Below are 12,637 nucleotides of genomic sequence, written 5' to 3'. Positions count from 1 at the left end.
TTTGCACCTTAAAGGCATTAAGTTATAGAATTTGAAATCAGATTTTTAGCAGAATTTTAGTTTAGAAGAATGTATTATTTATAATGTAGCTATTGCTTCTCTTTTCTGAGGTTCAGAATGCCCGTTTCTTCCCTCAAGGCCAAACAACCTCCCCCCTTGCCATCCACAGGCTAGTTTTAGACAAATCACAAGGAAACCAGTATTTTGATACACTGAACATTTATTGTCTTTCACAAGACAAAATGAAGTTTCCCCTGCCAATGAAAAGCTATTAAGATGACCATAAAGGGGACAGGATGCAAAATTCCAGTGTACAATATACGCAACAAATTACCTCCCTGACTACCCTGGAAGAAAGATGATTGATAATCTCACTGCAACTAAAAATCCAGATTATAAAATATTTACAGAAAAGAACAGTACAGAAAATAACTGGACAACCAAATGTGTATGAAACGCTGCTAACACTTTTCTGGCTCCTTAGAAACCTGTTCCACTACCCTCACCAGAGCATTCCAGATGTGCAAGGATTCAGGCAGAGCACAGTCACCCCCCATTCCCACATCCCCCTCCCCTGAGCACCATTACCTCCCTCCAAGGAAGGGGAAGGACTCCAGGGAAGCAGCGTCACTTTCTCGACTCTAACTTCCTTCCACAAGTGGACATGCTAGCTCTGAAAGGAGCCAAACCTCATCTGCAGTGGTCTCTATTCAGAGCACACTGGCAAGTTAACCTGTGGGTAAGGAACAATTCCCTGTTCTGCGAGCTCTTTCATTGCCTGCAGGAGGACTTTTCCTTCTCTGTCCTCCACGGTGGTCTGACCTGTGTTCAGAGGAGCAGGAAAGCTGACTAGGACTATGACAGGTCACAGGAGACCTTCCATTTCCTTCATGAAAGCTTCATACACGTCATCTTTTGTCTGTACAGAGATAGGGGCAGACGATCCAGCCTTAGGGGTAGCTTTGGTTAATGGGAGAGCAGGCTCATCATCCTGTTTTCTCTGGGAGGCAGCAGAAGCCCCTTTATTCTCCCGGCGCACTCGCAAGGCAGTGGGCACAAAGCGAGTGATCTCTGCCTTGGGGTTAGTGATCTGTGGCTTGGCACTGATCGTGGCCGTAGCTTTCTTCTCAATGGTGGCTGCACTGGTGTCATCCGCCTTGGGGCGCTGAATCAAACTGGGTGGGGCACTCAGTACCCCGGGATTTGGAATAGGAGCTGGTGGGAAGAGGCCAGGTGGGGCAGGTCCTAATGGAGGCACCAGAGGTGGCCGTAACATGCCTGGGCGAGGAGGAGGGATACCTGTGAGAAGAAAAGCAAGCATGAGCTGACTCCACACCTGGGAGCCCTAAAATATTTGATAAAAAAGATGCACAGGCTCAGAAAGCCAAGAAGGAAAAACAAACCCAACAAGATACAGTAGCACTGTCTTTGGAGGAAAAAAAAAATAAGAAGTTTCGAACCTTGCACCAAATTGTGGGTTGAAAATGCTGCTGATCCTCAGACTTTGAAAGCTACATGTGCCTGTGTATTGCTCCCTTCCAAATTTTGAAGTTATAATCTGAAAACAGTTTCTTGATGATCCATCCCATTGGAATTTCAGTCATCAGAAATGTTTGGTCAAGCAGAAAAAACAAATGGCCCTATGTCCAACTCATTAAGTGGAGCACCATTACAGCACCCTGGGGTTATTCAGGAATAGTCCAGCAGGAGTTCATAATCTAAAATTCCCTCTTTGAGGACAAATTTCTTGCTGCCAAACTACACACAGTAGTATGGAATTACTTGTTATTACACAGAAAAAGATACAGCACAATACAGCCACGCTGACAGGAACAAAGACAAGCTAGTAACCGCTTATACTTCCTGTCTTCGTCACCACAAGCAAAAACTGGGAAAATAAAGCAGGGAGAGACTTGACACTGAGGCAACCAGAACACTTTACCTGGTGGGGCAGGAGGGGGCAGGCGAGGAGGAGGCCCACGTGGAGGAGGACCTGGGGGCAGACCTGGTGGGGGGCCTGGGGGAGGGCCAGGTGGTCGCCCAGGTGGAGGGCCTGGTGGCAGAAGTCGAGGTAAAGGCCCACGCAGTCCTGGTAAACCAGGAGGTCTCAGGAACGGAGGAGCTCCTAAAAGCACGTACATAAATGATGAGAAATTTAGTTCACAGTTAAGAAAACCCAAAACTATTCCATCAGCTAAAACTAAAAATCTTCAACAGGAATTTGAAAGCTGTTCTAATGCTAACCAGCCACCGCACTAAACAGGTCTTCTAAAAAATAAGAAATCTCCAAGATAGGCAGGAGTTTTTAGATTCAGAGAAAAGTTTCTTCATAATAGTCAAGTATCTTCTCTCATGTGTAAAAAGGGATCTTCCCCATGTAATTAAACAATAGCAAAGAACAGCCACTGAACTGAGATGGTTAGAATTTAAACAGCTACAAGTGAAAGAATTTTTCACTCTGGCATCTGACTGCCGTTCTCGCCTGAAGGGTGGTTTTGCTCTATTGAAAGTAGCTGTTTCAAGGTTTGAGGTTCCCCCTCTAGGGAGTGAAAATCAGAAATAAAACTGTGGGGAAGACAATGGAAACAACTTAGCTCTCCCCCCACTCCCCATGGAAAAAAAAAAATCACATTGTTAATGTACCCATATAGAATAAAATACATTATAGTATATACCGCTCCTCACTGTAGTCCAACTATTGACCTTCGCAATATTAAGAACCAAAGAGACAGATTTATACACTCTTAAAATTACAAAGCAGCTTGTTACTGTTACCCAGTTCAACTATATGATAACCCTGCTAATTTAGAGAAAATAAATTGCTGTCTTCCTCTAAATAAAAAAAATTCAAGTGTTTGCCCTCAAAAACAACATACACCATAAAAAAAAGTTATTGACTGGCCCCATTGCTAATAGTCTCCATGCAGTCTAATATTGTTGTAAATTCAACTTAGTACTTATTTCATCTGAAGATAGTTTTCTGCCCTAACAAGACTAAAATACATTCGGGTGGTAGAACAGCAGAAGCACTGTAGCTTGTTAAAAAAAAAGCCAAAGCCTGTATCTCAGCAGTGGCTCCCAAACCTCTTTAGCATGTCTTGTTCAGGACAAGGTGTGAAGGGAAGAACGCGAGAAGAAAAAAAAAAAAACACATAAAAAACAACCAATACACAACACGACACACCACGACACATCACCATGCTAAAGAGGCATATGGCACCAGGCCTTCTCAGTCTTTATACTCCAACACTGGCCCCACTGCTGCCGGTCAGTGCCAATGACCAAATGGCCATCAGGCTGACTACAGCTACAGAGCCTGATGCCTCAAAAGTGCAGTGCAGCAACAACAGACTGACCACAGAAGAGATCAGACAGGTCTCAGCAAGTACAACACTAAGCTCCTGCACATCATTTGCAACACATTCTTTAGCTTCACAACTCCCAAACTGATAAACAGTCTGCAGTACCAATAATCGCATCCTTCAAATCTAAGCAAATCTACTTATTCACCTGGTGGAGGGCCAGGAGGAAGGCCGGTGGGTGGGCCTGGGGGTCTCAGTGGAGGGGCCGGAGGTGGTCCTAGGGGAGGTGGCCCAGGCATAGGAGGTGCCTGTATCTGAGTTGAAGGAACTGACTGTGAAGACTGTTGCTGCTGTTGTGTCTGGGAGGTTGCAGTAGACGACCCCGTCTCTGCAAGAGCTTCCTCACTGAGTTGTTGTTGTTGCTGCTGTTGCTGCTGTGATGCCTCTTCAGACTCTGAGTCATCTTCCTCCTCCTCCTCTTCTTCTGAATATTCTTCCACTTCTCTCCCTTCTTCTGGAATTTCCTGACCTGAAAAATGGAGACTTACAAACATCAGTCCACAGGTAATATCTGTGAACATCACAGATAAACCTAAGCATACAAAATGAAAAAGAAAGATAAACTTCAAAGCAAATAAAACTGACCACATTTTGTAATTAAACAGAAAATTAAAAACACAAAAAAGTCACAGTTCTGGATAGCTCTGTTACCAAGAGATATGTGTTCCTGTGGGAACTGAAACTTCTACCCAATCCAAATTGCAGCTACCTGACCTACAGTTTGTGGGAGCTTGAGAGGGGGAAGGGGTGTGCAAAAGCAGAGGGGAAGGAACATGAAATAACTTCCTATGATCATTTGAAGGGTGGGGGGGGAAACTGTTTTTTAATTAAAATCAAACGTATTTTATTTAGACCTAAAATAAACATAATCCCCATCTCCAAGAAATGCTAGCACCTCTAAAAGATGCTGAGGTGTCTTTCTAAAACAAACAAAAAACCCCAAAATATTCAGTCTATGGGTTAACTTGTTTCTGCAAAAGGACATTTTTAGGGAGCATTAGTTCTTACAGGTTACAGGCTGAGCCCAAAGACAATCTCACCTTTTGCTGCACTAAGAGGTTCACATTTCATTTGAGCAATTGCTTAAAAGTTAAGCAAGATAAAATTCAGAAGAAAAAATCCCAGTACATCAAAAAAAACTTGTAAAACGCTACTAAAACTTCAACTCCGCTTTGCGAAACACACACACTACTAGACTGAAAATAACTTTAAAAGGTAAAACGACAAACACCTAACCACAGCTGATACTCCTAGCAGACCTTACATTATGACAGTAAAATATCTACTCCATCAAAGAAAAACTGTGCAAAGTAAGCTCACCAGAGAAACTTCAACTGGAAGCCTAATGGCATACCTGATATATCTGTCTCACTGACCTGCCATTCGTAACATCATGGCCTGGAGTGGAGTCAGCTCTTTCATGTTCTTTTTCTTTTTTCGTGACTTCCCAGCAGGCATGTCTGCAAACCGTACACTATGACCTGGAGAAACCAAAGCATAGGCAAGGGTGGCCAGGAGGTGGGAAGAAAATAATAAAAATCAGTCTGTAAGTCTTCTACCTGCTATGGATAATGTATCATTCAAAGATAATGATGCTCGTTACGTAAGAGTTCACATTGATGTCACTGATTATCTGAAGTTTTGTTAAGCCAGTGTTGTCTATCAATTGGTCTCTGCTGAGCAATCAAGACAGAAAATATTTACCAAAAGCATTAGCAGTATGAAATTCAGTTCTCTTAGAAGTGCTGTTTAAGTCACTGAAGAGTGAGTATATTTTACACTGAGGGTTAATTTTTGTAGGATACCTTGCAATTCAATGTTTCAGGTGAAAAATGGCTTGCAAGCTTATGAAGCTAACTCAGCTGTTAAGAACACAGGTCCATCTGAAGAGATGCTTCACTTTTAGATAGATTCCTTCTGACTCATTTACTTACAGAAATTCTTCTGCTGTTAGTTAGAACAGTTAGCTGGCTAAACAATTTACTTTCCCCCTGCCTCAGCCAGGATAAGACACGAACTGTGTTAAGTAGTGTTTCTCTTTTGAAAAATCAACCCCCAAACTATAACTTCCCATCATACCGGATTTCTTTTCTTCACCACCTTCCCTCTCCTTGTCATTATCACGATGCAGGAAGTCCTCGCCTTCACTGTCTGCATCTGACCTATCGCTGTCACTGTCATCACTACTCTCGTCATGCTTGTCTTGATCCATATCCTCATCTTCACTGGTACTGGACATATCATCATCGTGCCCTCGCTGTCCTGCAGGAAACAAAGTATTAGGAAATGCATAAACTCCAAATATACTAGTGTGAAAGGCAGAATATTTTCTATGACTACAGTTGGAAAGATCCCCCTAGCAACAGCATGGACACGTGGCCAACCCTTTACTGTTTAGCACATATCCTTAAAGAATGTTTTGGAAAGCCTACTCATAAGACTTCCTATTAACCAGCTAGTTAATTTGCACCGCAAACAAGTGAAGGTAAATCCTATCTGCAACTCATTAGTTCACTTCTATTCAGCAATCGCCCACCACTGAAATACATCAGTGCTTTCTGGTATGCAATAAAACTACTAATTCAAAAAGGTTTCTGGGGATGATACAGTAACTGTGTTAAAAAAGAGGACCCAGGTTCTCCTACCAAATCCATACCCAAGCTTGGTTTGGATTTTGGGGGGATTGGAGTTTTTTTGTTTTGTTAGTTTTTGCTGGTTTGTTGAGATTTTTGTTTTGTTTTAAAGGGAAGATTTCTCAGATAAAGGTTTTTTTCCCCTTTTTTTTTTTCTTTTAATTTTGTTTTGTTTTTTTAAGAGATAATATGTAGAGTTTCAGCCTTGTTAAGACTACACGGAAAAATATCCAACCTCTGCAACATTAAAAAAAACCAAAACAACAGGTATCTGAAATTTGCAATTAGAAGTTTCAGCGTTTAAAATACAGCTGATAACAAAATTGCACAGATTACAAAATATACTAGAATAACCTCAGAGGTACAATCACTCAAGAAGAGTCCTTCAGGTTGTATTAACACCCGTATTGCCAGAGAACAACTTGTCTAGGGCACATTATGTTCATGAAAGTACTATCCAGAGCAAAACAGAGAGGTCAAGGAAAACCCGAGACAGTAACAGGAAAGTCCCTACCTGCTTCAGAACCGTAAGAAATCTCCTCTTCTCGTCTTCGAGGAGCCATCTCCAAAGTGAAGCCCACTTTACGGCCATACATCTGTAGGACTTGAGGTGGGGGTGGCCCTGGAGGAGGTCCAGGGGGCTTCCTGCCTGGAGGCAAACGTGGAACACCAAGCCCAGGAGGAGGAAGCATGGACCGAACTGGTGGTCTGGAAATAAGAAAGGAAATGAGAAATGTAGGAGCAAACACAAATGAAAGCAAACATGCACTTCTGTAGCCTTCTCTAACTGATGCTTATACAGTAGCCTTCTAAAAAGAAACACAAACATTTATAAAATATAGATTTGTCCCAAAAAGTTTACAACCTCATACAAAGACATGATTGCTGAAGGTCAGACAAAAGAAAGCTTTTCAGAAGGCAACTGAACACTGAATTCCACCACAGAAGCAGAGTGAGATAATCACAAAGTTGCTAAAAACAGAAATAGTTCATTCTATTCAGAAATAGAATGAACTAGTACTAGAAAAAGAAACTTGACAAACAAGGAAACCAGGAGCTTAAACTGGATATACTAGCAAGACAAAAGAACATATATGGCAATTTTAGGGGAATTTTTGTTCAAAGTGGCAGGGCTTTAAGTTTTACTCATATGCAGAAAGACAAATGCTAGAAGACAGTGTATTACTCAAAGCAATTTAAAGAAAAACCTGTAATATAAAGAAAATATTTAAAAGGGCTTTCATTAAAAGAATGTATAATTCACTCACAGAATCCCCAGTTTCCACTAGACAATATCACCTCTGCTTCTGCCCCTCGTTCCCCACAAGTGAGAGTGCTCCTTTTTTACTTCCCCTCCAAGTTCCTTCTTCCACTTACCCATAGGCTGATGTTTTCTTCAGGATAGAAGGTGGTTGGGCCCCTGGAAGGGGAATGTCCTGTATGAGGATGTTGGAGGGAGCGTGTGGCATATCTGGTAAGGGGATACTTTCCACTTCAACATGCTGAGCATTCTGGGGAAGAAGAAAAAAACAAAGAAAAGAAAAAGAGAGAATGGATTACTCCCACAGAAGCTACTGCACAACCTCATTACCTTTCAAAGTACAGAACACACAGGACCTGCCATCACTTGCCAAAGATGTCTGTTCTTAGGGCATGTTATCTTGCAGCACTTTATGAGAGACATTTGGGAAAAAGTCAACAGTAAAAGCTTTCAACACACAAAGCAAATACAGTGCACCCATGAAAGGCTTTAGCATTTCAGTCAAAACCCAGTCAGGTTTCCATCTCCCTCTAGACCTCCAGTCCCCAAAGCAAAGGGGCTACAGACAAGTATGCCTGTATTTTTTTAAGCATCCAAAAGGCACAAATCACAACCTGGTGCATATTCTAAAGAAAGACATATCTTGCAGATACTTGCACTTGGGCAACATTATGTTCTTCAATATGGTAGAGAAGAATGTCAAACAAAGCTCTTTAAAGGAATGCCAAAGGATTCTCATTATTTCCAGCAACAAATTTAGCAGAAATTCACAGAAATATCACCTGCACACTCACAAGTTTACTCTGACAGTATCAGTATTTGTTTTCTGTTTCAATCTGCAGCATAGATTTCCCTTTCCCCTGTAATTTCTTGTTGAATGAAATCAGTATATTGGAGACAAGTGCAGACTTGACAACCCCCATGCTGTCCTCACTGAAATGCTATAAGTGGAGATACTATGAAAATTAATATAAGTACTTAGTATGGGGCACATAATGGGTGTCTTATAAAGTTCCCTTCCTTCATAATTGTCAAACCTAACACGCAGACAAAGAGTATACACTACTACAGATACAAGCCTGAACTACAGCAAGCATTACCTTGACAGCATCAAAATACTGGCTGAGTTGTGATCTCTTCTGCTCGTACTCCACTTCCAGCTTCCGCAGTTCTTTATAGATGTCAGGATTCTCCTTCTCATAGAGCCGCAAGATGCGCTCAAAAGTTTCACGGAGCTTTTTGCGTTTATCCTTTAGTACTTTTTCATTAAGTTGTGGCTGCTGTACTGGGTTAAATTCTAATCCAAGACAGCAAAAAAACAACCCCAAAATTCTTAAGTTACTCTAGTCCACAACTGTGAGGAATGAAACAACTTCAAAGCAGACAACTTCCAATCCCTATTTCCAGGAAGTCTTCAGCCTTATGACAATCACCTCCTTCAACTCCAAGTCACTATCGCACACACTACTAAGTCTTCATAGCAGTCATCTTCTTGACCAAAAAAAAGAGTACTATTTGATAGCACATCAATCATAATCAACCCCCAATTATTCACAGAATCTCCCCTTCTAATAGGAAAAACAAAAGGTTACTCTATTTTAGTCTCCCAGTCATCCCTTAAAACTGTGTTACGCATCTACATAAACCACTGCCAAAGTCCAATACCTGGTAACTCTCGCTTACCCATCTCATCCAATTTTTCCATGTCCCGGATAATCTGCTTTGGATCTTTCATCTTTAATACAGCTGCTCGTACCATCATTCGTTGCTTTTTGTTCTAAGACAACCAGAGATCAAGGAGGTCAGAAAAGCGTCACAGGAGAAAGAGACAGAACCTTTGTACCAAATACACCCCCTCTCAATATTCTCAGTCTGCAGAAAAAAAACATTCTTCAAAATGCCCCGCAAATATTAACCATGGCACGCAGCAGCAGCAACAGTAATTAAGACTTCTGTGAATTTTAATTCCACTATCTTGCTATTTACAAATGCTTCCATAATTTGTTCACTCCAATTAAAACATAAAATCAACAAGATAAACCAACTGACAAAAGGTATATAGCAAAACATGCTGAAATGTATTTGAGTTTTGGGTCATTTATTTATGGTTTGTTTGGGTTTTTTATTTGCTTGTTTGTTTCGGTTTTGTACTTGCTTGCTTGTTTGTTTTGCAGGGGTGGGTTTTTTTTAATTCCCAAGTACTTAGAATAATGTTTCAAAAAGCTGTAATTGTCACAAGTTAGACAATACCAGATTATGAGATATGGTTGCTAAAAAAAAAAAAAAAAAAAAAAAAAAAAAATAAATCTGTCTGTGTTTTCCTGAACTACTTGTTTGGACAGTTATTTTCCAAAGTGAATCTCAGGATATTAACCAAAACATCTGTAGTCTATTCATTGGCTGTGGCTCATTACAATCACAAACATGATACATAGTGCAGGGAACACCAAGTAAACATTCCTGGTCTCTTTATTTACCTTCTTCAGCTCCCTCTTCCGAGCTTCCTTTCCTAGAGAGGTGAGAGAAAGAGAAAATACCTTGAAAGAGACAGTCAAATTCATGAAGAACCTTTCCTTCATCAAGATTAGTGCTGTTTCTCAGCAGTTCACTGTTTACAAAGACTGTAGCATTTAAACTTGTCTTCCCAGTGAAAGACAGCATGAAATAATTTCTATTTCATGTGTAACATACAGAAAGAAAAGGAGATACAGTAGTATTCATATCTTCAGAGGCAGAGGTGTTTCTATATAGAAAGGAAAAATAGGCAGCAAAAGTCATACTGATGTGTGCAGTCATGGAAGGATTGCTGCACAGAAGCTGAAAAAGATCTAACAACAAACAGTACATTCTAAAAATATGCAGGCTTTGAACACACATCTGAAATAAAGCATATTCACAATGGAAGTCTGGATTTCCCTTATCTGCTTTGCATTGATAACATCTGGCATGTTACCAATAGGAAGAACACAATTAGAAGATTCCCTCATCTAACCAGACCACTTGCAAAATTTGACATGTTCCTCATATTCCAGCCTCAGACAGATTAACAATGTCCCAAGCAGCAGCTTGCAGTCTAGCCAACAGTTAAGTACAAAGACCTTTGAACACTGGTACCTACAGTAAAAAACAAGAGGTAAATACTGAAGAGAAGCAGCAGCATGAAAGCAAGCAGCCTTCTCAGGAAGTTTTTACACCAGCCAAAACTGAGATAATATTTTTCAAGGTGAATCAGAACTGAGTTTCCCCACAAGTGAGGATTTTATCTTCAGCGAATGCCTTTTATCTGCTTCCCTGTAACCCGCATTCCCATCTGCTTAGCTTTACAGATACTTACGGGCCTGATCCGTGGGATTCATGAACTTCCCACTCTTGGTGGATGATGTAGATCTCCGCCCCATTTTGACTTTTTTCCTTCCGCCTCAAAACAAAAATTAAAAAGAGGGAGAGACCTGGAAAACATGACACAGTTTCAGGTCCTATGTATGAGCAGCCTGAGTATGCTTATTCCTCCTCTCTATCTCAGCAACTTGCTTCGTCAAAAACCTCAAATACTTGCATGGTCCTCAGACATCTACATCACCACCCTACTTTAACTAAGTACTACTATTTAAGTGCCTACTTACTATTGCTTTACTATGTACCCACTTTAAACAAATCAACTAGTTCATTATTCACCCCAAGATTCAAAACAAGAAGATTTTGCTTATACTACAGAGGGGCACAGGGGAGGAAGAGACACGCATTCTGTTTTCTGAGCCTACCAGAGTTGTTCTAGCTTTTCACTTACTTTCATAAGTGCTCTTAAATTTTTACCTGTCTATTCCTCTCTATTTCAAATGTTTCCCACAAATCTCCTCCTCTCCTCAAACATCTAAGCTGCCCTTGATCTCTTTCCCCTGCACTCACTGTACCCATAAGCAAGTGTTCTGCACACGCATCTGTGTTGTCTTCTGCTCCCCACAGACCACTGCTATACCCATCCTTAGGCTCTCTACCTCCATCAGTGTTATTTAAGTTCTGTTATGATGACCAGAGAAGAAAAGGTTATTTGGGAAACAATTATTTCCTGTCTTTAGATATATCTTCAACTTACAGACTACCGAAGTGTCCAAACTATAGCCACGGCTACTGCCTCTCTCGTATATCTAATCTCCTTCCACCTCTGCCCCAACTTGCCTGTCAAAACACCATAAGGGGCTGTAGGGAGGGGGAAGAAAAAAAATAAACACACACCACACAATGGATTCCATCCCAGAATCTAAAACACCCTCTGAAACTTGGGAGCTGATGGGGTATAGATTTCTTGTCACCACACTGCATCCAAATAGATTGCAACCAGAATGAAAGGATTCACAAGTTCACTCTGAAGTTCTCTGCAGACTCACGGAAGTCATCGTGTGCATCTTTCTCCCCTAATTACAGAAAATGCCCCTTTCAAACCACTAAATGATATCCCTTCCCCTACCCCTCAAAAAGAAATTTAAGCACAGCATCTCATTTAGTGCTTCAAGGCCTCACAGAAAGGGTTCCAAGCTTCTATGACTGACCACATTCAACGCACTAACTAGTAAAAAACTAGAGAGCTCTGCCCACGGCTCTTGCTACTGGGTTATGCTCACAACTGTCCTGCTGCCTGCAAAAGCATCTCGTGATTTCTGATTATGAATAACATAATATTACACCGATTTATTTTTTACTTTTGCAAGACACCATCATTTCCTTAAGTGGGACGCTCACCAGTCACAGGCAGGAGTTACGTTTGCACCCCGCGTTTCCCAGATTTCTACTATTTTAAGGGGAAAAAAGAGTAAACTCCTGAAACCTCGATTCCAAATCCTTTCAGGACACAAAGCAAAGAGCTTCAATTATACAACCGAAGGAGAAAGGGGGGGGGGGGGGGGTAGGAACTAAAATCTAAATTTATGATATTTTTTGGCCACTGGGGAGCGATGCAAAAAGTCTCCCATGAGGCACCCAAAAGCCTCCCCTCCTCCCTCGGCGGAGGGAAGAAGAACAGGTGGCGCTGCAAACTGCCCTCTCCTTCTCTCCTCCCAGCCCGGTCCCGCCGCGCAGCTCTCACCCTCCGCCCGGCCGGGCCGTCCCGGCTCCTCCCGCCGCAGCGGCCTCTACGAGCCCCGCGCTCCCCGCCGCGGCCCCGCCGCCATCTTGAACCGAGTGGCGCGCTGCCGTAAGGCGCGACTGCCGAACGGCGCTCCGGAAGTGGAGTCTCCAGCGCGCCGGCTCCGACTCTATGATTCCGCCTCCTCTTTTCTCGCCCGCGCGGAGGCTCCTCTATGGTTGGGCCTCTGCTGGCGAGATGCCGCTGTCCGGCAACAAGGGGCGTGTGAGAAGCCTCAGAATCACAGAATGTTAGGGATTAG

General features: G+C 42.0%; 1 protein-coding gene across 1 annotated transcript; it reads right to left on the bottom strand.

The window, feature by feature from the left end:
• Positions 1-202: 202 nt before the first annotated feature.
• On the bottom strand, positions 203-12,464 carry WBP11 (WW domain binding protein 11). The gene is made up of 12 exons (XM_065851697.2): positions 12,337-12,464; positions 10,591-10,705; positions 9,734-9,765; positions 8,940-9,033; positions 8,357-8,553; positions 7,373-7,506; positions 6,510-6,703; positions 5,442-5,624; positions 4,739-4,843; positions 3,511-3,831; positions 1,943-2,125; positions 203-1,299 (listed from the first exon to the last, which is right to left on the bottom strand). Exons 2-12 carry the CDS (start codon positions 10,652-10,654, stop codon positions 866-868), a joined length of 1,941 nt encoding a protein of 646 aa, XP_065707769.1. The 5' UTR covers positions 10,655-10,705; positions 12,337-12,464; the 3' UTR covers positions 203-865.
• Between the last annotated feature and the right edge of the window lie 173 nt (positions 12,465-12,637).

This window comes from Patagioenas fasciata, chromosome 1 (assembly GCF_037038585.1).
Source record: "Patagioenas fasciata isolate bPatFas1 chromosome 1, bPatFas1.hap1, whole genome shotgun sequence".
NCBI lineage: Eukaryota > Metazoa > Chordata > Aves > Columbiformes > Columbidae > Patagioenas > Patagioenas fasciata.
The sequence above is the reverse complement of the archived record's forward strand: the minus strand, read 5'-3'. Positions and strand labels throughout refer to the sequence as shown.

What these genes read in the sequence shown, in the direction of transcription:
- WBP11 (XM_065851697.2), bottom strand. Translation starts at nt 10,654, where the DNA reads ATGGGGCGGAGATCTACATCATCCACCAAGAGTGGGAAGTTCATGAAT. An exon ending in GAATCCCACGGATCAGGCCC is followed by an intron (nt 9,766 to 10,590) that starts GTAAGTATCTGT and finishes TCACCTCTCTAG; the next exon opens with GAAAGGAAGCTCGGAAGAGG. An exon ending in GCCCCCTCCTGCCCCACCAG is followed by an intron (nt 1,300 to 1,942) that starts GTAAAGTGTTCT and finishes TTCTTCTCACAG; the next exon opens with GTATCCCTCCTCCTCGCCCA.